The 24,897-nt window shown below is 43.3% G+C and overlaps 1 protein-coding gene across 4 annotated transcripts; it reads right to left on the bottom strand.

Moving 5' to 3' along the window:
- Nucleotides 1-257: 257 nt before the first annotated feature.
- On the bottom strand, nucleotides 258-23,325 carry LOC102057997 (vesicle transport protein SFT2A). Of its 4 annotated transcripts, XM_005443109.4 has the most exons (8): nucleotides 23,140-23,324; nucleotides 16,896-16,982; nucleotides 15,010-15,089; nucleotides 11,944-12,025; nucleotides 9,578-9,613; nucleotides 8,769-8,827; nucleotides 7,386-7,415; nucleotides 3,122-5,138 (listed from the first exon to the last, which is right to left on the bottom strand). In XM_005443109.4, exons 1-8 carry the CDS (start codon nucleotides 23,200-23,202, stop codon nucleotides 5,099-5,101), a joined length of 477 nt encoding a protein of 158 aa, XP_005443166.2. In that variant the 5' UTR covers nucleotides 23,203-23,324; the 3' UTR covers nucleotides 3,122-5,098. The 4 variants fall into 4 exon arrangements, with proteins under 4 accessions (XP_055570482.1, XP_055570481.1, XP_005443166.2 ...); XM_055714508.1 differs by lacking the exon at nucleotides 16,896-16,982 and having other exon boundaries at nucleotides 23,140-23,325; XM_055714507.1 differs by lacking the exons at nucleotides 8,769-8,827; nucleotides 9,578-9,613; nucleotides 11,944-12,025; nucleotides 16,896-16,982 and having other exon boundaries at nucleotides 258-5,138; nucleotides 23,140-23,156.
- Nucleotides 23,326-24,897: the final 1,572 nt, after the last annotated feature.

The raw sequence follows: 24,897 nt of genomic DNA, 5'->3' as shown, positions 1-24,897 counted from the left end.
CCGTACGCTGCCAGCAGCCCGAAAGGTCGGATGTGTCTCCGTGACCGCCCAGCAGGGGTGTGACACCAGCAGCCCCCCGCCCCCCCTCCTCCGCCCAGCCGCCCCCCCCTGCGGTACGGTGTATAACGGGGGCTCTGCGCGCGGTGGCCCCCCGCCCCCTCATCCCGAGGGCACCCAGGGGGCTCGCACACCCCCCCCGGCAGCCACGGACCGATCAGCGACAGCCCAAGGCGGAGCGACGGAGGCGCCGAGGCTGCTGCCACACAAAAGTTGAGTCATTTATTCAAATAAATAAAAACGAACTTTTATGTACAAATATACAAAAGCATCACGCACACCTTATAAAGTACTCGGAAGCCTTAAAAAAAACAAAACACGGGCGGCGAAGCAGGACGCCCACAGCCGGCCCCGCTCCCTCCCAGCACCCCGGCACCGGCGGGCGGGGGCAGGCGCCGCTCCTTTGTCCCTCGCCGCACAGCGGCCCCGCCGCTCCGGGGATCCGCTCCGGGGACCGGCTCCGCCTTCACCCGCCGGGTCTCCCCCGGCGCGGCCGGCGTCACAAAGGCCCAGGCGGCCCCGCCGGGCCGCTCCCGCGGCCCCCCCGCCCCCCGCCCCGGTGGGGCTCAGAGGGTGCCCAGGTGCGGCAGCGTCTCCAGCCTGTCGGGGCGGTCGCGCCCGGCCGCGCTCTCCACGCCGCGCAGCCACTCGGTGCATTTCCGTACCAGCCCCTCGTCCACCGCGGCCCCCGCCGCCGCCGCCTCCTCCTCCTCGTACTCCTCGTCGTCGTAGCGGTGCCGGTCGTTGAGCAGCGAAATCTTCAGCAGAGCGCGCAGGTCGCCGCCGCCCGCCCGGGCGCCGCGCCGCGCCGGGGCCGGGGCCGCTCTGCCGCCGGGGGAGGGGGCGGGCTGCCCCCGCTGCCGCTCCAGGTTGCGGCGCTGCAGCACCCGGATGGCCTCCGGGGGCAGGCTCAGCGAGAAGCGCAGCGCCGGCTCCCCCGCCGCCCCGCCGAGGCTCTCGCAGGAGCGGCTGGCGGCCCCCGGCGCCCCCGGGCGGCCCCGCGGCTGCGGCGGGGCGGGCGGCGGCCGCGACCCCCGCTCGGCCGGCGGCCGGCGCTGCAGCGAGGAGCAGGGCCAGGAGCTGGAGAGGGGCCCCGCCCGCTCCGGGGGCGCCCCCCGCGCCTTCCGCGCCGCCTTCTCCTCCGCGGGCCGAGCCGCTGCCTTCTTGGGGGCCGCCGCCGCTTTCCTGGGCTGCGCCCGGGCGGCGGGGGCCGGCAGGAGGGGCGGCAGGGAGGCGGTGCGGCCGGGCGCTCCCTCCGGCTCCTCGCCGCGGGCCCAGGGGGCGGCGGGGCGCGCTCCGGGCAGGGCGGCGCATCTCCCCGCGGGCGGGCAGGGCCCCGCGGCGCGCCGGGGCTGCAGCCCCATGGCGAGCGGCGGACGAGCGGCCCCCGGCCGGCGGCGGCAGCGCGGGGCGTGGGCTCCGTCTGCGCCGACGGCCGCTGCTTTTCCCCCTCGGTAAGCCGGCCCCCGTCCCGCCCTTCGCCCGCCCCGGCAACACCCTTCCCCGGCGCGGGGCGGGGATGAGGTGTCCCCCCGGCGCCGGCCGTCCCGCGGCGCCTCCCGCGAAGGAAGGGTAGGGAACGGGGGGCCCCGGCCCCGGGGGCAGGCTGACACCTCCCCAGTTCCTCTCAAAGTCCTCAGGCCTCCCAGCGTGAAGGGGCGGGTTCTGAATGCCACGTTAAAGCGGCATCCTCCCGCCACCGTCAAAGCATCAGCGATACTTTGAGCAGCCTGGCCGTCGCAGCGCCACGAGGAGGGGCGGGCGGCGGGGGCAGGGCGCCGCCAGGCGCGCCGGGACCGGGGGCAGGCTGGCACCCCGCCGTGCCCCAACACGCACAAGTCAGTTCGAGGACAAGAGCAACTCGGCTTGGCAAGAGCCAGCCTGGTCCCGAGACCCTTCTGCCTCGCCTTAGCTCCTCCTGTGACTGAAACAAAGCTCAACGCTTCTGCAGGGTTTTTGTTATTATTCTCTCTCTCTTTTTGTTGTTGTTGTTGAGGAGGAAGGCAGTTGCCTCCTACCTTTTAAAAGTAACCTAAACACTAATAGAGGTTTGGGGAGGTTTCATAGGGTAGCAATAAGTAAACACGTATTCCTATGAATCCAAGATTACTACCTCTTCAAAATATAGTCTAAAAAGCCACCGCCTGTAATTTCTACAGATTCTACTTCAAAGTACTATGTTAATTAGGGTACCAGAATTTTATCAACAGGTGGTGTAAGAGTCAGTCTATAGAGAACAATATTGTCTCAACATTGCCAACAGAGACCTGGAGATGGAATGTGGTCCTCATGGACACCAAGACACAAAGACCCTGGGAAAGAGAACTGCACGGTACGAGGAGTACTATGCCGCTCCCTGCAACCTGGGATTGAGTAAGGCCACATAACAGCTGTCCAGAAGATGGATCACAACTGTGGTCATAACACCGAACCAGAAAACAATACAAGAACACGCCTCCTGGTCTGAAGCTACCCACCTCTGGGGCAAGATAACCTGGCTCGAGAAGGCGGAGACTGGCGGGAGTCCATAGACCAGAGGAGGAGCAAGGTGTGTTGCCTGGCATAAAAAGTTGCCAACTTTTTAGCAACTGAACTTTGGAGATCTTCCCCACCAAGGATCACAACGATCGGAAGGACCGGTGGGATGCTGCCTGGACCTGGGACCCTAGGGACGCCTTGGACCCATGGTGGTAGCTATAATCCTCTTTTCTTTTTACTTTACCTTTTATTCACTTTCTGTCTTTCTACCTATCGCATGCTGCTTTATGGGCAAACAATAAAATTGTGCTGTTTAATTGAAGCATAACCCCTTGGCGTGGTCACCTTGATTTTTGCGCTTTGAGATCATAGTTAATGAACCATCACGAGTCCACTGAGTGGACCGTGACAGATGGGTAGGATGTATGCGATCCACAGGGATAAGAGATCTTCACATCTGTGGTTTCACACTGTCATAAAAGGGTATCATACAATGAGGATGCATCAGCTGTGAACTTTTGGAACATTCATAGACAACAAACAGGCAGATGTGAAGGTGCACAAATACTGACAAAAGAACACAGGGTGTATGCAAATAAAGAAAGTTTATCCTTACATGTTCAGGACAGAAAAAGAAGACTGCACATGATATAAACAGACCAAAGTGCATACAAAAACATACCAGTACATGGAACTTCTGGACCTCAGTTCTTGAACCCATTCTGTTCTGGTGATCTTGAGTGTTAACTGATGAGTGTTAGCTTTGTTATTTACCATAGCACATAAATTACAAAAACCCACAAAACAACAAAAAACAAACCAACCTAAATAACTACTACCATTCTAATTAAAGATCACAGTGAAGGTGATTGTGTACCAGAACTGGTGGTTGATGTGCAAAACCAGCTCCAGAGCAAACAACCACCCAGTCCTGAAGCACTGACCAGTGGAATGGGATCTCTCCAGTGCCAGCTGTGGTCAGCAGCAGCATAGTAATTTCCAGGATGACATCCATCACTACCTACACACATACTAGTTCATCTTTAATGCAAACTGAAAACCGAAAGGAACTAAAAATTCACTCAAGGGTCCATCAGCATCCATGGGCTGTGACAGGCAGAGCTGGAAAGGCTGTCATTACACCACGCAGCACTAACAAGCCCAAGACCCTGCTGCAGCAATCAGGACTACCTGGTCCCCTATCACCAGCAGGAAGGATGCCTCACTGGCACTTGTAACATTTACTGTTACTAGTCAGTTAAAAGGTGTGGCCTGATCAGCAGTTTAGCTGCAAAATCACGCAATCATCCTTCACACAGCTTCCCCAAAACATGTTGCTATTTTGTGCAACATACACTGAGATATACAGGAATGTACTGCAATTTGTCTCTTTAGCCTCAACCCTGAATACTTACAGGCAGGGGGCTTTTTCCCCTTCCTGAAACTGCAGCTCGCATCTTTTCAAATCTTGTCAGAAAGAAAAAATAAAACCCAAAACAATTGGGGTTTAGAAAGCACATAATCAAGCACATCCATCCTGTGCTAAAAAGAACCTTCTGTAATATATCAGCCACCAAATACCAAGGATTTCACTTTGATCCTGAATAACTGAATAGCTCTTAGTTGCAAAAAACCAGAAATGAGACATCTTATTGAAGCTAGGCAAAGTATTAAGAGTATTTCACTTCAATCTGTTATCAGTTTAAGTCAGAATAAACAGTTTGTCTAAATACTACACAAAGAAGCTTTAAAATCACTTCTGCAAACCTAATTGCCAAATTAGGATACAGTCATATATATATATCCCACTTTTTATATTTTCATATTTATTCAAGTGTAATGCTGAATTTTTTAGCCCTCTATAGCCAATTTGTAAAGAAAAAATAGTTTAGGCACCTTTAAAACTTATCTATTTCACAAATCTCATTTATACATTAGCCGTAAGTTCTTCTAGTAAAAAGTATTTAAGTATGAAAGTAAAAAAAAAGTTTTAAATATAGATTTTTAATAAAATCCAACAAGCTTTAAACAGACCTTTCACATACTCACTCTCATTAGGATTTTTCCATAAGGCACATGGATAGACATTTTAAAGGAGCAGTTAGTTATAACTTACCAAATCTTTACAACGTTTATAAAACTCTGTCTTTGGAAAAGCGTACAACAAATAACATACAAATGTAAATGGCACATTGCAAATTTTAGAACTGTAAGTGAAATCTTTATGCATACTACCCAGATCTTAGTGGCTTGCCTACACTGGGGAATAAAGTGTTACTGGATGCAAGGTAGTTTTAAGACTACTCTGCACAAAGTATTTAAATGTACTTTTTTGTTAAAAAAAAGTCTAAAAGTTCCAGGATAAACACAAACAGTTTAACCAGTTTATTTTTAAAAAAAGTTTCTAGTAAAAATTTTAATTAATTCCCCAAATGCAAAAGGCAAGGAACATACTAAATTGTTACTGGGTATTGCATGAGTGGAAAAAGTACAGTTTTCAGGGCAAGATTCACAGAGGAATAAGACTTGGCTTTTAAAGCATACAGCGGATCCTGTTTGTAATTTACCCTAGACAGGATGTGAAGCATTTAATCACAGCATCCCTTTAAAAAGAAAAAAAAGTCAATTAAAATGTTATTTTCTTTATATACATATCAACCATTACATACTTAAAATATTACATAAACTAAAGATAAAAATCAATAGTTTATCAAGTGCAGGACCTTAACAGCCATTGTTACATTGACTACATCTACAGCACCAGCTAAAGCAAAGGCTCAAACCCACTCTGAAGCTCAGGTCTGCCCATATTGGCTAAGTCTTTAACACTGTTTATATTCAAGCACATGCTAAAATGCAGACAGTGTTAAAAATTGTTCTGCAGCACACTTGGTGGCTTAACAAAGGTCAAAACCTTATTTTGCAAAGGCTGGCCAGCAAGGGCAGGGCTGAGGAGCACGCCAAATCCAGACAATCAGCAAATCACAGGTGCTCTGAGTCCAAGCCACACTGGAGTTACACCATGGTGTTGCAGGGAAAAAAAAGCACAGGCTGAAGAGTCTGAAGTGCCCGTACTAAGACTGCAAGGTGAAGAGCCGGCTCAGCCAGCTTAAACCTTAAGGTTTGAAAGATCTGAAGAGGTCTGTTTCTTTAACTGACAATAAACAAATGGTTTTCTCACTATTCTGCTTAGATCACTCACTTCAATCTCCTTTATTTTTCATTATTTAAAACGATGTAACAACTTATTAAGGAGTGGAATCCATATTTTTTTTGTTAGTCAACTTGAAAAATGAAGAAAAATACTATGACTCCTTAAAGTCAGTGTATGTATGTTCTTTGTTGTCGGGGGTTTTTTCTGCCATGCCAGCAGGAGAGCCACAATAAAAAGACCACACAAACAAAAAACCACAAAACCACAGACAAGTAAATTGTTGTTAAGAGTAAACCTTTAACAGAGTTAAATCAAGTAATGATAATTTTGTTAAAATCAAGATAAATGCATACTTTAAATAAACTATATAATACTGTTGTCTGGCACTTAACGTGGTTTAGATCACTGTTTCCAGAAGGCAGGCAACCTATACATTAAATTTATGATAGCATTCCACGTAAGCAAGTAACTCAATAATCCGTAAAGAAATCACTGCACTCTTAAAGGCAGCCTGTGTAAAATTAAATTCTTTGGCTCAAAATCTAGTAGACAAGTAAAACCAAATAAATTAAAGTGGTGCATATAACAGTGGTTTTGTGTCCAGAACTTGAAGTAGTGTTGGTAGGGAAGAAAATACCAGTGACTAGTAGCTCAACTTGTTTTCTGGGCAGAGCAGAACATTTAAAAGACAAGGAGGGTAAGGAAGGAATGACCCTACTGAGACTGTCACAAGCCCACAGGAATTGTAAGAACTCAAGAATACTACTTTTGACTGGGTTAGCTTGAGATGTCAGAAATAGTAGAGATGACAATTTGAAGCCTGAGTTCAGTTCACAGTATTTAATCCATTGTAATTATCAACTACTATCTTAAAACAACAACAAAAAAATTATGTGGCTTACTCATCCCTAGATCAAATCTGAAGCTTAAAAAAAAAAATAAATCGACAGTACAAATTTTTTGGCAAAGACAGAAACACTACAGGGAGATACCAGATGAAAGGGCCAGACAATACTTTGTATTTTTCCCCCACTTCCACTACAGAAAAACTCATTAAGTAATATATAAACATGGAAGCACTTTATTTTTTACAAAACCACACTGCTGAAAGACCAAATGCATTTTACATGAAACACTACAGAAAAAATAGATTCTTCCATTTGTTAACTTGCATGTGGTTTCATAATGTGTTTGGCTAGCTTCTGTTGCCTTTTTGTACACACAAGATTGAAAAGAGAAAGAGAAGCTTGCCAAAATGAAAATTAGCATGAAGCATTGCCTTTGCCTCTCCTAAAAATGGAGAAATTCAGAAGTAGACTTAGCAGCTGAAGCTATGCTTGTTTGTTTGCTTTTATCTAAGACCTCAGATCCATAAGTTATCTTTAATTTTAGTACTGAAAAAGTCACTATTGCATCAATCTTTTTAAATCACTGGAGAATTGAAAAAAAAAAACAAAACCACCTCTATTTTCAGTGATGAAAACTAGAATGAAATTTAACAAAGAACTACTATGCACTTGTATTTGAAGCTTATATTAAGCATTACTTTGAGCTCAGCTATATCATTTTCTAAAAAAAGCAAAAGTAAACGGAAGAGGTTATATTTTTCACATACTACATTTACAGTCTTTTTTTCCCCTCCCTAGCATAAAGATAACTGACTGTTGTTAAGATGGAAGTTACTATGCAGACTCACCTTGCAAAAGGAATATATGACAGACTATACCTGGAAAAAAAAGGAAAAAAGTATGTTTGACTGAGTGTTCACGTGCTCAATTATTTCACTTTAGTCAAGCATTAATAAAAGCAACCTGTTGTAACAAAACTTTTAAACAAGATTACCTACTCAATGTAATGCTTACCCAAGAAAAGATGACATATTTGGGCAAGAACTTACTGTACCACCAAGGATTTTCCACTTTTTCTTGGGTTTTTATATCATTTGTAACTTCTACTGCACATAAACTTAAAGACTGATTTACTATCACGAGACTCAAAAGGAATGGATTTTTCTGGGAAAACTGTAGTCTTCAATATGACAGCTACAACTTTTTCCAGTTTAAAAATATACATTACTACAGAAATAGACATTAATCATATTATTTATGTAACTCTATAGATATATGCTGTAGTATGAATAGTACACTACAATCATGACACTCAGCTGATAATTCTATTATCCTCTGAAACTTGCTTCTCACGTGACTCCAGGCCATGCTTTGTTCTCATGCCCAGACTGACCACCTAATAGATGTGAAGCTGTCTGCTGTAAACATGTAGAACACTGAGTTAGCAGTCTTCCCTCTATCTGGCACCAAGCACTTACCTGGGCCCAGCACAAGGCCCAACAGGCCCTATCCTCAACAAATGGTTATTTGTCCTCAGACCCAAGTTCAGTAGAGACACTGTGTATTCAGGGCAAGTTCAAACAGGAACTGTAGTTACCTGGGGTTGTCTACTAGCACCAAGTAATTCACTTGGGACAAGGACAACGAATCTCCATAGAAAAAGCAGTAACTTCCAAAACTTAGGACAGGTTTGCAAGCATTCACCCAGTGTGCCTGCACATTCCCAGGCCCAGCCCTTGAGCGCACCTGGATGGTCATCACAGTACCCGCTGCACACTAGATCTACCCTTTCACATGCACCCGCTCTTTACCCAGTGCTGCTCAATATTCTTAGGCAGGACACACACCATAGAAATGTTACATAGTTTCCTCCACTTCAAAAATGAAAATTTAGTTAGAACCCAAAAAAAGAGGGAGATAATCAGAAGAAGGGCATATGGATATACAGTTACTTTCACAACAGAGAAAAGGCATGAGAATTTTTTTGCATCTATATTCCTTTCAGAATGTTTCAAATAAGTTCACACATCACAGAATATATTTAAAATTACCATTTTTGCAAGATGATTGCATATAGATTTTGCTGAAGTTACACAACCTAACTTTGAAAAACAGATTGAGGCTAGCATTTGGGCAAAATTACATTATGCAAAGCACATTATAAAGCTATATATATAATCACAGAGGTAGGGGCAGGGAGAAGAAATTAAAATGAATTTTAAGAATCTTACCAGGTCATTGCCAACATCTGCAATATGCAGAATAGCAGTGCCAAACCTTTTTTGTTCCACTAAGTAAAAATAAATATTGCAAGTTAGTTAGTTTTGCACCAGTCTATACCATAAACAATTGCAACAGCGCGTTCAAAAATTTAGTTAACTGACAATGCCCAGATTTCCTTGTCTTAATTTGCTAGTCCTTTCTGCTCCAAGAACTCTCCATTTATTTTTGTCACTCCATTAGCATCATGCTATGAAAACCTTCTCCAGCTTTGAAAATGCTTAACAGCATCAATGCTATTGCTTTCACTTTCATTCATGATGCTGTACTTCTGCAAATATGTCAGTTCACTTCAGCTACACGTTTACTCCTATAGAACATACAGCCAGTTTGTCAATCAAGATTCCTGACACTACTTTTTCTGTCTCTCTTCCTTTGCCTTAATCAGTTTAATATTAGAAACCCATGGTTTCTAACAACCACTACATGCTCTCTGATATTCTCTGACAAATGTAAAATTTGTATAATTACAAATCACTAAGTACATTTTAACTCGCTTTTCTTAGTTCTTATTCTGCAGACTGAACCTGATGCTCTAGATTTTGTACCTTCCACCTGCATGTGCTGTAGACGAGAATACATTTGCCTTGTAGCCAGAAGGCTCATCACGCCACCTAAACTCAACTGCAGTTGAAAACACGAATACCACACACAAGCTCATCTTTCCTCTAGAACTGAACTGTATGTTTAAAGCTGTAATGCAATTAACAAACTAACCAAGCTAGATTGCTCTTTAGAGGAACAAAGTATTCTCACTCACCCAGAATACAGCACACAGAGTCAATACTAGGAAAAGCTGGGGGAAGATGAAAGGACAGACACACATACACACAAAAAAAAATGAATACTCAAATACACAACAAAGCAAATACAATAACTGTTTTCATGTTTTCAATGGGTAATCAGCATTTTCAGAATTGACTCATGAAAAAAGTAGAGCCAAAGGCTGTCACACAATGACTATATGCTGAAATCCATGTAAAGTTGTGTTTTTGAAAGCACAGTATGATGTGCTCCATGGCCAGAAGGGCTGGGCCAAGTCTTAGAAGAAAGAGGCAGGAACCAATTTCAGGAACCAGGAGGAGTATAACCAGGTCTGTGTAGCCTTATGTGTTGGGTCTATTAAGAGGTGGGCTTTGGTGATAAAGGCTGATTGAAAGCAATCAAATAGCCTAGGAACTGCTATTCTATTATTTCAGTACACTGTATCATTTTGGATCTAGTATTCATAACATCAACCTCTGACAAGAAAGGTACACGCATCACTACGAACAATCCATTATTAAAAACACTCGTTCACAATTAGAGTATTTGGCAAACACAGGCTCTGCTTCTGCCAGTGTTTTTTCACCTTCTGCCAGTAATGAAGAGCCCACTAGGGAGCAGCTGCTTCATAGACAGTGCAAGACCTCACATGAGGCTTTATTCAAGCTACTTAAATACCTCTGATAGAACATTACAGTGATATGGTTTACTGTGCCAAATTAACCACACCATTTGTGCAAACTTAACCATCATTTGAACTCTTCCACTGAATCTCACCTGGCTCTCCCCATTTGTCATTACACATAGCAGAAAACAGAATGAACCTCTAATTTTCACTGGAAAAAAAAGTTTGCTTTTCATGGAAAGAGATAAAAATAACACACTCTTGAAATTTTTCAAACATTTGTGACTCCCAAGTTGCCTACAATTCTAGCTTTGTGTTAAGATGAGGATGAAAACAAACACATCCCAATTTTTCTAACCTGTAGTTTTCCAGTTCTTCCCCGTATTACTGAATTTTTCTATCCTAATGATCTTAGCTCTCATCCAACGTTCCTGTTCCTTATTAGATGAAACCTTTCACTCTGTCTTTTCCTAACAGTGTTGGTAGCTTCTCTGAACAGCTAGGTAGGTCTGTGATGTTTTCCCTACTCTGTTCTCTTCCCATTCCCTGACAAGTCTTGTATCTATAGCCTTCAAAGCAAGTTTTCTTTGTCAACCTGTCTGAGCACAGTGGATGATAGGATCATCAGAGCAAATAATTTTTGTGCTGGCTGTTTTACCGCCTGGCTCAGGCCCTCAGCTTCACCAGAAAAAGGCCACAGCTGTGAGGTATTGGAGAATTCATGCTCAGCAAACACAGACTCTGGAGGACTGGAGATATTCTTGGGGTATTTTTAGGGCAGACCTAGGAAACATAACTTCCCTAGGACTTAGTATGACTTGGAAGAGATGGCAAAATGTCACCTCTTTAACAAAGCTCGGAGTCCAAGCAAGGATCCAGGCACTTCTCCAGAAGGTGTGGGCAAACGTGAGCTTCTCTAGTGAGATTATAACTTTTCCCCCCCCCCCATGTGGGTGTGTGAGAGAGAGACAGCCACCCAAAAAGAATTCACGAAGGGTTTCTTGTCCACATCAGCTGTAATCAACTAGAAAAGAAAGTTGTGTGACAGGGAGTATAGGACAGCCAGCTACATTTCAAAATAAGAGTTGAAAAATCAGGAGGAGCAAGAGAGAAAATAAGTACAAAACCAAAGCAAGCAAGTGTAGAAACTTGTTTTTAACTACCTAATACAGAGTTTTGGGATAGGAATTCTGAGATTTGGGACAAGGCTGGTTTTCCCATGTTCCTGGAAGAAGTGATCGTCATCAAAGTAAAAGGAGCCAAGGACCTCAGAATGGAGAAACATGAAGCTGAAGCTTCCCAGACATTGGGGAGAGAAATTAATTTTCTCCATTGCTTTGAAAGTGCTAAACCATTAAGCTACACAGACAGAGCTGCAGGCAACAAACAACTGTCAAGCTAGACTTGGTAACCACCGACTTCCCACAGCAGCTGAACGGTGTCTCTCTAGCCTTGAAGAAATGGTTTAGAAAATAAATTAATCTAATATTAATATTTAGTAAAGAACATTTTACACCAAATGATTAATTAAAAATATCATAAGCAACAAAACCACAGGCTCATAGAAGGGAGTTAGATAAACTTTATGATACACAAAGCTAATCAACTTGACTATTGTTACTCAGTACAAAGAAGAGGTAGACTGAGAAATAACCTCCCTTTAGTAAAGTCTCAAATTTAGCCTTGAGGCTAAAGGAAAACTTTTTAGCAAAAGGAAGTAAAGATAGTATATTTACCAACACCAAAATTGTAGCTATTAATCTTTTTGGCTCAAACATGGCTTTCAGTTGCTTCACTGGCCCCATCAGGAAACATGTACTAATAGGAGGGAAAAAACAAAACAAGTGGTAAATCACTTTCAAATAAACCTTTGTAAAAGACAATAGGTCATTAACCAGTTTTCCAACAGTCAGATGACTACAAAGCCTTTAAAAAAAGGCATTTCAGTGTGCGGCAACAGAGAGCTGCTAGAATGAAAGGTGAAATACTCCACTAATTTAATCCTGGAAACAGCTTACACATATTGAATCACTCCTGGTCAGGGAATTCTTTCCTTACCACTTATAGCAGAGGGTTGTCAAGTTGAAGTCTATTGAATTTCACATTGAGACTGTTCTACAAACTGACTTGCCAAAAGAATGCAAAGAATACAAAGACCAAACTTCTGTAGAAAATTTCAGTTTAACAATAAACTTCTTACCCAAGCAGCACACAAGTAGCTACAATCAGTATTACAGGGAAGCTCTAACTCTTTGCCCAAACTAAGAAAGAAAGAAAGAAAGAAAGAAAGAAAGAAAAAAAAAAAAAAAAAAGGAAAAAGTTCAGTAGTTTGTTTTAAATCCTCCTTTCTTCTACTCTGTAGTTAACTTCAAGGGAGAATTAGAACCATCAGCAACACTATACTGTACCGGTTCATGCAAAGAAATGCGATACGAACTAAAAATTCACAATCGTAGGAGTAATTATCTGGCTTCAAATATTCTGAGATGAGTCCCTCCCTGTCACTGAAGCCATTCTGCTTTATAGAAAAACAGAAAAACTTAGTAAGGGAGCAAGAATGTCTGTAACTTTGTGGTGGTCCGAATGCTTTACTACAGAAAGGAAATCTAGTCTAGCTCCTTTTCTAGGTAATATTTATATTAAATGAAACAACCAGTGGCAGGAAGGAGTTTGGTAAGCTCCCTTTCCAAAACCAGTCATAAGCCTGGTGAAGCACACATCTTCTAAGATGGAAGAAATATGGGAATCCACAGCCCAAGCAGTAAACTGAAGCCATGACCTTTCACAGCCCGATGTTGTCCTACCAGCAACTCTGTGTATATATCCTCTTCACTTTTTTTTTCTAAGTTGCATAGACAGAACTCAGAAGTCCATATTAAAAGGAAAAAAATGTTTTCTCAATTAAATAGAAAAAAAATATTTAAATTCACTGCAACCCAAACTAACTTTTTTTTCAGTATTTTTTAATCATGGCTGCTGGGCCATAAAATTAAGACACAAAAAAAAAAAAGAGACTGAAAAGCTACAATAAAAAATTAGCTAGTGGAAGGATTGGGATGATAAAAATATTGGCTAGTAGTAAAAACGAGGGAGGTTCACCACATAAAAGAGGCAGAAAAAATACAGAAAGTAAAATACATTGATGCCAGCCTGATTAGCATCGAAAGACAGATATCACAAGAGTTTCTCAAGAGATGTGAGAGAATCCATAGGGAGCAGGAAGGCTGGAAGAAATCTAGAGGTCCTCCACTTACACAGGATCCTCCTTATAGACAACATATTCTGTAGGAGATACACTCATCATCCCAGAGAAGGAACAAGTAAGTGTAATTGTTTTCGTGTTTGTGGCTGGAAAATCATAGTAGAAGCAGGCTAGATAGGACTACTTCATAAGAGTGTTAACTGCATTTGTTTTAAATACAGATTTGCAAACAAACCTGAAAAAGTTTAAATCTCCTTGTCAGTTTTGGAACTTTATTGTCATTTCCTACAGTTCTTAGCACATAGTTGCCTGTTGTTCATATCTAAAAGGACTACTGAAGGGGAAGGGGGCCCTTTTTTGCTTCTAACTTTAGTTGGAGTACAGACTAAAGTTTTTCAGCATTCTCCTAAAAGAAATACCAGTCTGTAAAACCTTTCCTCTTAGTTCACTGACAGTTAGGCTTGATTAGCATGAAGTTTCTAAAATGCTAATTTGATTTGAAGCAGTGATAACACATACAAAATACTAGGTAAAAAAACCACACATAAAACAAGCCAAAACCAAAACAAATAAAAAAACCACCAACAAAGATTAAAGAGTAAGGTAAGGGAAAGAAAGGGAAACAGTCAATTTTGTCTACCTCCAATATTAACTTTTTGTCTTTTTTTAGTATGAGATGGAATAGTTACACAAATGAGACTCAACTCCAGTATAAACATTTTTGTCCCCTGACAAAATTGTTGAGGAAAAGCAATACACCATCACATTTCTCAAATGTTAACAGTACTCACCTGAATTTTAACAGATCAAGAATGCTTTGACTCAAGAGTTAAGTGACTCAACTAAGGTCACAGAGCCCATGAAAGTCAAGAGCAGACTCCATGGGTTTTAAGTCCCATGACCATGCTTCAGATACGATGGGACAGTAAGAGGAGGACAAACAAAAACTGAAAATACTTTATTGACATCAAATTCTTACACGTCTTTCAAACAGCGAAAGAAGTTTTTTGATCCTAGGAGGTCCCTGCTGCAAATCTTTTAAGACTAATTATTATGGGGAACAGAGAATCATAGAGTTTAAAAATACACTGTGAACGATATTTAGATTCTGCCTGGCCTTACAGTCAAAAGGAGGATTTCCTGAACCCCTCCTTTTTCAAAGAGTTTTCCCACAAACGGAACGTTCTCTCTGTTAAAAGCAAAAAAGCTCCTTCCAGTAACAAAGCATCCACACAGTGGGCAGACTACCAGTTTGCCCCTGAAACTGAGGTACCTCTGTACCTGGCAGAAGGACTTAGCTGTAAAAAGTACAAAACATTCAGCCAGCAATTTGTTATTCATACTTCAGATAGCAGTTGTGGTGTCTCCACAAAACAATCATGTAAGGCATCACAATGGGGCAATGACAAGTGAATAATTGATATTCACCAATTATGATAAACTTAAAACTTTAAGACAAACACAATTTTATGTTATTAGCATTTCAATATGAAAACAATGTTTATACAGCACAAACAGACATCATTTGAGAGTACAAGCAAATGGGAATGCAGATGAAAAAGAGGGTATTTTTCTATTAACAATAATTAAGAAATCGTACCTGGCTAATGCAGCAATATTTCCCAGGGTGTAAAACACTGCACAAAGTTTGATCCCCTTCAGGAACCATAGCGATGCTCCCTATAAAAGATAGTTTATCGGTATGTTTGTAATCAGTTAATTCAATTTACTTAGATTTTATAGCCTATAAATATACTTTCAGACTATGAAAAGCATCATTCTAACATATACCAGTAGACTGTTTTGCAGCAGTCAATTCAGCATACTTCTATTGCCACCTACAGGCAAAGTAATATATTGGTTTACTATATTTCACAATGTTTTTACAACTAAGCAATGTTTATTTATATTGCTTATAACGTTTCTTTGTACTGTTTCTATTCTACTTAGGACACTTCCGGTTGCGTTACAATGCCCCACTATACATCACACACACCTGCACACAAAGGATAATAGGTGTTAAAGCTCAGACATGGCATGTACTAAAATTTGTGATTATACTGGTTAATTATTACCTGCAAAAAAATATGGAGGGGTGGAAGAAGTCAACCAAATAATGCTTAAGCAACCCTAAAAAAGGGTGATTCCAACCAGTCTTGAGCTCCCTCCCAAGAACCTGCCCCCTCTCCAACGCAAGCATGTGGCCAGAGTTTGTCACTGTACTTGCCATAGATACCAATATGAGTAATACCACTCCCCAGTGCCTTTACTGAGCTGATTACCGCTTAAATAAGACTCCTCATGGGTAAGACCCGTCTCATAGGTAGGACTCGGGGACTCTAGCAAATCACAAGTTTTGAGAAAGAATCAGAAGCTTCCACCTGCAGGACAATCCAGTGACTGGCAATCTTGAAGTGAGAGCCTCAATCTACAGGCTGCTCTCCACAGCTGCTTCTTTCTGTCATTACATGTCTCCTTGGTTTAAAAAACTTTTCATGGTAAATGGAAGAGCAGCAGTAGTCATTTAAATAATGGCAAAACCAGAAACTAATACACACAGGACAAGTTTCTCCATCCTACTACCAGAATGCATTAGGAGGCAAGATGATCAGCCTGACAGTATCCACAAAAAATGCAAATGTTACCAACACACATTGGCCAAAGGCTGCTGACTAGTTTACATCAAAAGTCACGCTCCGTGAAAAACCAACACTCTACTCCATACTGAAAAAAAAGAAAAAAAAGAAAGAAAAACCAAAACCATCAGTCTGAATACTTCCCCAATGTTATTCCACCTGTTTCCTGGACCTTCCATACAGATGAAGAACTGCCTTGTACTGCAAGTTACCTGTGTCAGATTTTGATAGACCCAATCAATCAACAGATCTCAACTTTTAACTACAGATTTGAGCCTCCTGCCAACACCTCAAGTTCAAGAATGAACAGATGATCTGCTGACTGTAAGATCAATAGGAGTGCAGCAGGTTTTTCAATTGTCAACATGCTACCACAGTCATCACCTGTTGATTTGTGAGAATGACAGGTTGGTTACACCTGTGGTTTCTTCAGCATTTAAAAAGCTTTCAAGTCTCCCCCTCCTCTTCCCCTTTTATTGCAGAGAATAAAAAGAAGACGGGTACACACTGAAGAGCAGCGCAAGCTCTTTCCTAGTATACCAGTCACAAATCTAAATTAAAAACAGAGCATATTTTGTCAGTGTTCAAACCTTTTAGTAAGAAATGTTAATAGGCTACAATAAAAATGTTCTCTGCTGTGAACAGAAGAAAGATGGTCAAAATCATAATTTACAGAACAGCCCCTACATGCTAATTATAAGCTTGAAGTCCAGTTAAGTTTATGGATACAAAATTTAGGATACAGGATAAAGCAAACACAGAATCCTATAAAAAGTATGAATATGAACAAGATTCAACTGTAGAACAGTAATATAGTACTGGGGAAAAAACAAACCCGAACTTTACTTACAAGAATAGAACATACAACACCAGCAACGAAACATATGGCAAACCACCTGATTCGAGTACCAAAGCTGAGTGTAGAGGCATCGAGGACCTTAACAGAAGAGGGGGAAAAAAAAAAGGGGGGGATTACAAACCCAGTTTTAAACAATCTAAGGATATTTTTCTTTGCTATTGAAGTCCTTCATTTCAAACAAAATATTTTTTTAGTGAGAAAGTTATTTTACCTTGCTTAACAGTTGCTTGCATATTAATTATTTCAGTTTAAGAAATTGTATTAGCAAACTGGAAACATATTTCCAAAACAAACAAACGAAAAAAGACAAAACTTGTGAAGGTACATCCTGGCACTGAAGCAATACTGCTCCACTTGGAAAGAGACTTTCTTTTTACTGTACAGTTATGACTGAAAATAAACGCAATTGTACCAAAGCAGAAGAACGAATGGACCTTCTAGTAATTTGCAGATGAATCTATTTGTGCAGCACTGCATGTTCCTATAGACATGACTACCTTTTTCTGTTACTAGACAGAACCCATGGTACATGTTAATACAAGTATCCACTGCAAGCATTATGATCCCACTTCAACTACTGTTCCTTACAGGGCGAAAGTGCAGGCAGGTCTCATCAGACAGCCAGCTTGACCAAAGGGATCATTTTACTTCCTGCTTCTCCAAGTATGACTCCAGAACCTGTAAGACCCCTTAATGAGCTGAGCTAGCTGACAGCTCCCAGAAGCGAGAACTAGTGTTTCTTCTATTCTGATGACTTAGTCCCATGCTAGACTAATGAGCCAAACCAGCTCGGCAAGATGTCAGAAAAGTGGGGGGGCTGACCTACGAGCCAGGGCCACAAAGCTGGCAGAAGAACAGCTCCTTTCAGCAGAAGTGTTTTCTTAGATATGCTCAGCTCATCTTCTCCACCCATGCTTTAAGAACACCATATTTCAGCTTACTCTGGGTGACTAAAATTAAAATATACTTTCTATTCTAAATTGGTCTATCAAGTGAAGTGTTGCTACAGTTATGTAAGATGACCATAAAAAGCTAACTTGTCTATTTGCTCAGATGACACAAGCAAACTTGTCCTCTTGTTACCTAGTCTACACATATTTTTAATCAAGTATTATTAACCAAATGTACAAGTTAGGGCTTCCCCAGTCAATTTGTTTGATGTTTCTCCTAATCTCTTGAAAAATTTCTCTTTCAGGCAGTGGTAAGTGAATGAATGAAATTTGGTTACTGCTTAGAATGATTTCACATCTGTACAAATGAAGAATCTATACCTAGTTTGACAAAAAAGGGCCACAAACAAGCACATATTTATGTGCTGTGATGAATCAGCATCTGAATGTACATGAACACGGAATAGCTTGGCCTACTTATAAAGAAATTACTAATCTTATTTAATCAAATTAAATACTTTGAATGTTTACTTAAGAAGGGGGATCAGGGTATGTAAAATAATCTTTTACACTTGCATACTCTCCCAGCAGACTGAGAGCTGGGATACAACACTGTTCTGAATTCTCTTTCCCTGTCTCTGTGTTTAACAGTTAAGGCAGAACTTCCCAAAGGGCAGAAGATGCAGCTTACCTTGTTGGGTCCAAATTTTTATCCTTATGTATGCATTAAAGAAAGACAAAAACAGCAACTGAAAGATACCGTTGATAGTCATATTCCTGAATGCATTCACATGTAAGATGCAGGAAGAACTGGTAGGGCATAACTTAAGATAGCTATTTGAGTCATGCTTTTAGTTACACCTATTCCTGCAACTAACCACACATACACACAAAAAAAAAAAAAGAAAAAAAAGAAAAACGCACAACAAAAAAAGGGAAAGAAAAACGCACAACAAAAAAAGGGAAAGAAAAACGCACAACAAAAAAAGGGAAAGAAAAACGCACAACAAAAAAAGGGAAAGAAAAACGCACAACAAAAAAAGGGAAAGAAAAACAAGAGTAAAAATCCTTTCCACCCCTGCACAGAAATTAAGTGTGGATGGGCCAATACTATCAGTACATGCAGTGCACACATTTCAGATTGCCTAGAAAACAGGGAAAGGATGAAGGTAAATAATTTCTTCAGATATATTAGGCACATGGCTGCTACTTACTGCTATTCTACTTCTAGTATTAATATCTGATGGTGTTCCTAAAACAACTACCAGGAAATGTGGGGTTTTTTTTCATATAAATTTGAAGTTAGCTTTATCTTCATTTAAATCCCTAACAGTTATTAGGTGGAAAAAAATACCAACACCATAAATGAGTGAACCACACAAAGGTTTGGAGCAAAAAACGCTACGAGATTTAAAGTGTGATTTTAAAACTAGTTTAATACATTTCATGGACTTAATTCTTAAAAACTTAAGATTGCCAATACATCCACATGAACTGCAAGAAGATAAGCTGTGGCACAAGGGCTGCCAGAGCACCACAACACAGCATTCTCTGTAATAATAAAACTAAATAAATTAATTGGCATTAAAATGAAGGCTAATCCTTCAACCATTCCTGATGTCATCACCATTTATGTTATCAAGCTGGACCTTGTTAATACAGTGTTTAAAATCCTGAAACTGGAGATCTGGTAACGCATTTTCTTATTCCCTGGGACCTAATACTCTTTAAGTTTCACGGAAGCAATGGAACTGGCTACCTCTCCGAGATGTCTGTTTCACACCTGTAGTGAAGCACCTTGCTGCAAAAGTTTAGTAACAGGTACATAGTTCAACTACTTAAACCACAGACTTCAGCTTGTGCTAAAATGCCAGGCTACAATCTGTTAAAAGTTGAGGACCTGACACACCCCCTGCCTATTTTGCCATGTGTGCTGCAGGAGCTGCAATTTCTGTAAAAGGAGCAGAGACCCCCTGAAGTAACAGCTTAATTTCTTATACCTACATTCAGAGACTATGAACCAAAACCCTAAGAAAAAGTTAGTATGTCTAAGCTGTCTTATGCAACAAAAGCAGGAAGCAACGTAAGGGTGATTAGGAATTTTGTTTGTTGCCTTGACAAAAGCTGTACAGCTAATCCTAGAGTTCAGATAAAAGGAGTCGGCGTTATACTCTATGGTAATTGCTTCTCAGGAGACTGAAAAAAGTGCCATGCAAATTCCACATCTGGTGGAAGGCTGATACAGAGAACTGTGCCGTAGCGGTAGCAAGGGAGTTCCTCTAAACCATACACTTCTTGCAATACTGCTTATGAGCTTGCTTCTAAGCAATATAAACCCCCCGAAAGCAACTAATAGAAATTCATAGTTTTCTACAGCAAAACTGTAATGCCAAGTCTCTGGGCAAGAAGCAAAGATTTTTATTCCCAGGATATTTCAAGTAAATATTACATCAAAGAAATGATCAAGACATCCAGAAATCAAGAGGAAACCCTAAGTGCAAACTGCAATCTACAAGGCAGACTTCCTGAAACATGGAGTCTTGCAACAGTCTAATTTCACAAGTTGCAAGCAACTGGTGTTTTTACTGAATGGCTTGCTATGAACACACACCAAATCATACAAACTATAATCTGCACAGCTGCCTTTGATCAAAAACATTTCTTGTGGTTTTGAACATCCACCTAGGCTCCCCCCATATATTAATGACCCTATAAAAGTTTTCCATGTGGGAAAACAAAAAAATAGAAACACTTTCTTTTACAGGTTTTAAGAAATGTTCCAGAAGTTAACAATTACATTTTTACTGACAGTAAATTTAAGAATACGAAAGTAACTGAGAAAACTCAATCTCAAAAAAATGTTGAATACATTTGCAGAACTGAGTTCCTAAGCAATATTTAAAAAAATATCTGTAGAGACATATTTTCATCTTTCCTTAGCAGGCTTCCTTATATGTATTTGTATCAACACTTTAGAGTAAAATGTAAGAATCATAAATATGTGGTCTATTCCTCCTTGCTTAAATCTTGTTGAATGCTTTAAGCAGTTATCAATCAACAAATTGTCATGAAACTACAGCCAGAAAATAAGCCGATCAAACAACGGACTGATTTTATATTGGTCTTGGTGTTGATAAAACTAAATAGCACAACGCTGCCCTGACAACAGCATCACACTGATACATTTCAGTAATGAATTCCTTTAATTCCTTTTTTTTATATATATTTAAGAATAATTGATCTAATTGCAGCTGAAAACAACAGCTGGTCACCTGAGGAGTTTAGAAAGTACAGAAAGGCTTCACTGAATTATCTACCAACACAGTTGTCTCACTATATACTTCTACTTTACTTAACAGCAATTACTACTGACTTTGTGGCAACAGTTCTGCAAAAAATCACAAAGGACAAGAATACAGATATCTGTGAATATGAACCATATGATGGCTATTACAAAACTATCAGCTATTCCGAAGAGAGGGCCACTGTTTTTAACCAAACACATGACACTGTTCCGGAAAGGTCACGTGAAATAGTTGATTTTTATACCCAAAATGCATAACCTTATTATTTTCTTTCACAACCTTATCTCTTAAAAAGTATCCTTCTCTGTATGGGTGCACGTATTTTATTGCTCTGTTAAACAGACTTTAAAAATAGTCGACGCCATTCAGCTGTAAAGCTGTGACTTTAGTGAATCTCACATATTAATTTCCTCACTAAAAAGAGGCTTGATTTCCAGTGGTCTAGAAATACATTGCTACTTTGAGAATACTTGCAGCAGAGACACTGCCTGACCTAAACACTGGAGTTTTTCTTTGGTGGGTGTCTATTTACTTTAAAGATGATCTTTCTGATTCATCTCAGCACGAAGTTCCTCTGCTGTACACCGAAGACATATTTTCTTCTATCATGTACTGGATAGGCTTTAAATATGGGCAGATTTTTGCTGCATTAAGTCTTCTCCAGCTATAACGTCATCATTACACTCAACAGTCAAATCATATATACTTTGGTTACTGGCATTTAACAAACACCAAATTCTTAGCTCAGTTCTCTCCACCCTAGGATATACACCTCAAACAGAAAAGTATTAAATACTCAGGCATGTACCTATTGATCACTGACTTAAAACAAAAATCACTGTGTCAAGCAAAGGAGAAGACTATGTCACTATCATGTGTCTCATGTAAGATGTGCCTGGGGACAGCAGATTAATTCATTCTCTTGCAACTGAACTAAGATGAACAGAGATGTAAGCATATCTAAAATAAAATCCGAAGGTGAAGCATCCCTCTCAAACGCTGGCAGCCAGTTCTGGTGTGGAAAGACACAGAGGCCACGCTGCTTCCACAGTCAGTCAGGCGGGACTGCGATTCAGCTGTTTTGTTGGGGCAAAGAGGCCAAGTTCATAAACCTTGAAGACCAGCAGCAACTCAGCACAAAGACAACTGAAGCATGTCAGCAGCAAGCTGCTAGAACTAGCGTTACGCCGTAGAAACCAACAATAGTGAGGTTATGCTAGTTCCCCAAGGTTTATTAGCTGCAGCTCACATCAGGGCTGCCCTGTGTTCCAGCTTCCTCCACCATGCTCCAGCAGCATGTAGCACATCAGGATATTCCATGATTGGGGGGAGGGGGGGGGAAACGACGGACACGGATGGACACACACTCTGACCTGCAGTCACATCAATTAAAAAGGACGTGACGGTATAAATGGCTCTTTATAAGCCTGCTCAGCTTTGTTTCAATCTCGAAGTTCGGTCTCAGAAGTGTATGGTGTCCAAACACAGCAAAAAACCAAACCAAACCCTGAAACTGACTATGAGAAAGACTGTGGGGAAGAAATGGAAAAATTAAGTTGTACTAGACGAGTACGGGGTGAAAAAGGAACTTCAGCATAATACACACAAAATGATCTTTACCTAGAGGAAGACCTCTGCTTTTGCAAATTCAAGGGCATAAAGGAATGGAGAAGCAATTTAGAAAGAAACGCTCTTGTTTAACTGATCATCAAGTACCAAGGCCATGCAGGAGGAATAGTGTGCACAAGACGAGGAGGCCCCGTTATCCCGAAGCGGGACGTGGGAAATAAACCCAAAGGCCCTGAAACCCCCGCCGCAGGGAGCTCCTCCGTACACCGCCAGCTCGCCAAGGCTCCCGCTACCGGGCCCGGCCCGGTGCCCGCAAGGGCCGCGGGGGGAAGTGCGGGAAACGCGGTAGCGCCGGAGGCCGCGGACACCGGTGCGGGCCCGGGCGGCTTCGGCGAGGCCCCGTCACGGCGCTGGCGACGCTCGGCCCGCTGCGGGGAGCGGGAAGAGGAACGGCCCCTCGCCGGGCGGTACCTGCGCAGTCAGTCCCTGCTCTTCGTCGTCCTGCCCGGTCAGCACCCGCCGCAGCTTCTCCATGCCGCCCCTCGGGCAGGGCCGGGCCGCGCCGCGCCGCGCCGGAGGGGACGGGACGGCACCGGACCGGACCGCACCGCACTCCCCTGCCGGGCCCCGGCCGCAACCGGAAGTGACGCGCGGCTGCGAACTTCGCCCCCTGGCGGCGGTTGGGCGGTGCCGCGGCTCCGCGCCTGCGCGCTTGGGCGGGGGGCGGCCCCACGGGCGGCCCCGACGGCGCTACCGGCCGCCGCCCCGGCAGCCCCGGCAGCCCCCCCCGGCAGCCCCGGCAGGGGTGAGATGGGCGCCGGTTCGCGCTTGGCCGGAGGCACTGAGGAGGAGGAAGGGCGGCCTTCCCCGCGTGTCCCGGCTTCACCGGTGCGGGCGGAACAGGCTTATTTCGGTGCGCACGGAAACGTGCTGTGCAAGAGCCCGGCAGTGCGAGCTGCGCGTTAAACAGCGCCGTGGGCGGGGCGGTGCCGCGCCGTGACCCGCGGCCCTGGCGTGTCCGGGGCCGCCTCCCCCGGAGCACCGGTGCCCTGGAGCGGCCGGCCGGGCCCCCTGCCGCCCCGGGTGGGCCGTGGGCGCGGTGCGGGTGGGCCGGGCGGGGGGGTCACCCAGCGGGCGGCAGCGCACCGGTGCGAACGGCCTGGGCGTGCCTCGAGTGAGGGACGTCTGCTGCGTCCCGCAGGCCGCCAGCGAGAAGCCAGGTGTTTTTCCAGTTACACGTGGGTGGGCTGGAAAGAAGTGGGAATAGCTGTAAAGGCCGCCTTCTGCGGGTAACCGTAACGCACATATTAACGTGGAGGTTTCCAGTATGGCTCTGTGTTGTCAACCTCTGCCCCTGGGAGCAGGGGTATGGTGGGGGCCACCACGCTCCCCTGTGTCTTGGCTGCCTCGCCTGCTCGTTCCCAGTAGCACCGCAGCCATCACCCACTCTGCTCCAGCATGGTCGCTCCGCATAAGCCCTGTCCTGTGCTGCGCAGATGCTGAGCCCGCATGGCCTCTGCGGCTGGTCCTGCGCCCTGGCACGTGGCTCTGCCGTGTGACCAGCCCTCGGAGGAGCACCACAGCTCTGGCCAGGATGGTTTGCAGGGGGAACAAGGCTGGCAGCCAAGGGAAAAGGACCCAGTGATGGCAAGGTGTGCCCGGCCTGCTGCTTGTCTGCAGTGACAGCAGGCAGCAACGTGGGGCAGGGCGGGAGAGGAGCATGAGTGATAAGGGCAGAGTAACCTGCTGCTGTGTGAGTGAAACTTTTGATAAGAGTCAGGGCAGCGGAGCCCCCAGTGACGCCCTTCAGGACAGAAACCTTTCCCTACCTCTTCCTGGGGGAAGGTTTCCCCTCTCCGTGACAGGAGAGCTCCCACTCTGTTCCTGTCCCCACGCACACTTAAGAATCTTGTTTCCCACACACCTTGCACATTGGCTTTTAGGTGAAACACGTGGACCCAAACCATACCTTTCCAGCCTGATGACAAGCCATCAGCACCTCAGGAAGCTTTAGATCAAGGCCAGAATTCGGAATGGGAGAAACACTTGCAGACATGTGTAAAAGTAGTCTAACACACCAAAATGGTGAGCTTAATGTGGCCCATACCTTGCAAGGAACTAAGCAGGGAGAATGTCTGGAAGGGAGCAACATGACCATGACCCTCAGAACAGGGGAAGAGAAATGAGAAAAGGGATGGGGGGTGTGGGGTGTGTGCACAAAAATCATTT

Source organism: Falco cherrug, chromosome 6 (genome assembly GCF_023634085.1).
Source record: "Falco cherrug isolate bFalChe1 chromosome 6, bFalChe1.pri, whole genome shotgun sequence".
NCBI lineage: Eukaryota > Metazoa > Chordata > Aves > Falconiformes > Falconidae > Falco > Falco cherrug.
Note: the sequence above shows the minus strand (reverse complement) of the source record. Positions and strands in the feature narration are given on the sequence as shown.

Excerpts from the sequence above, each read along its gene's own strand:
- LOC102057997 (XM_055714507.1), bottom strand. The coding sequence starts at position 1,421 with ATGGGGCTGCAGCCCCGGCGCGCCGCGGGGCCCTGCCCGCCCGCGGGG.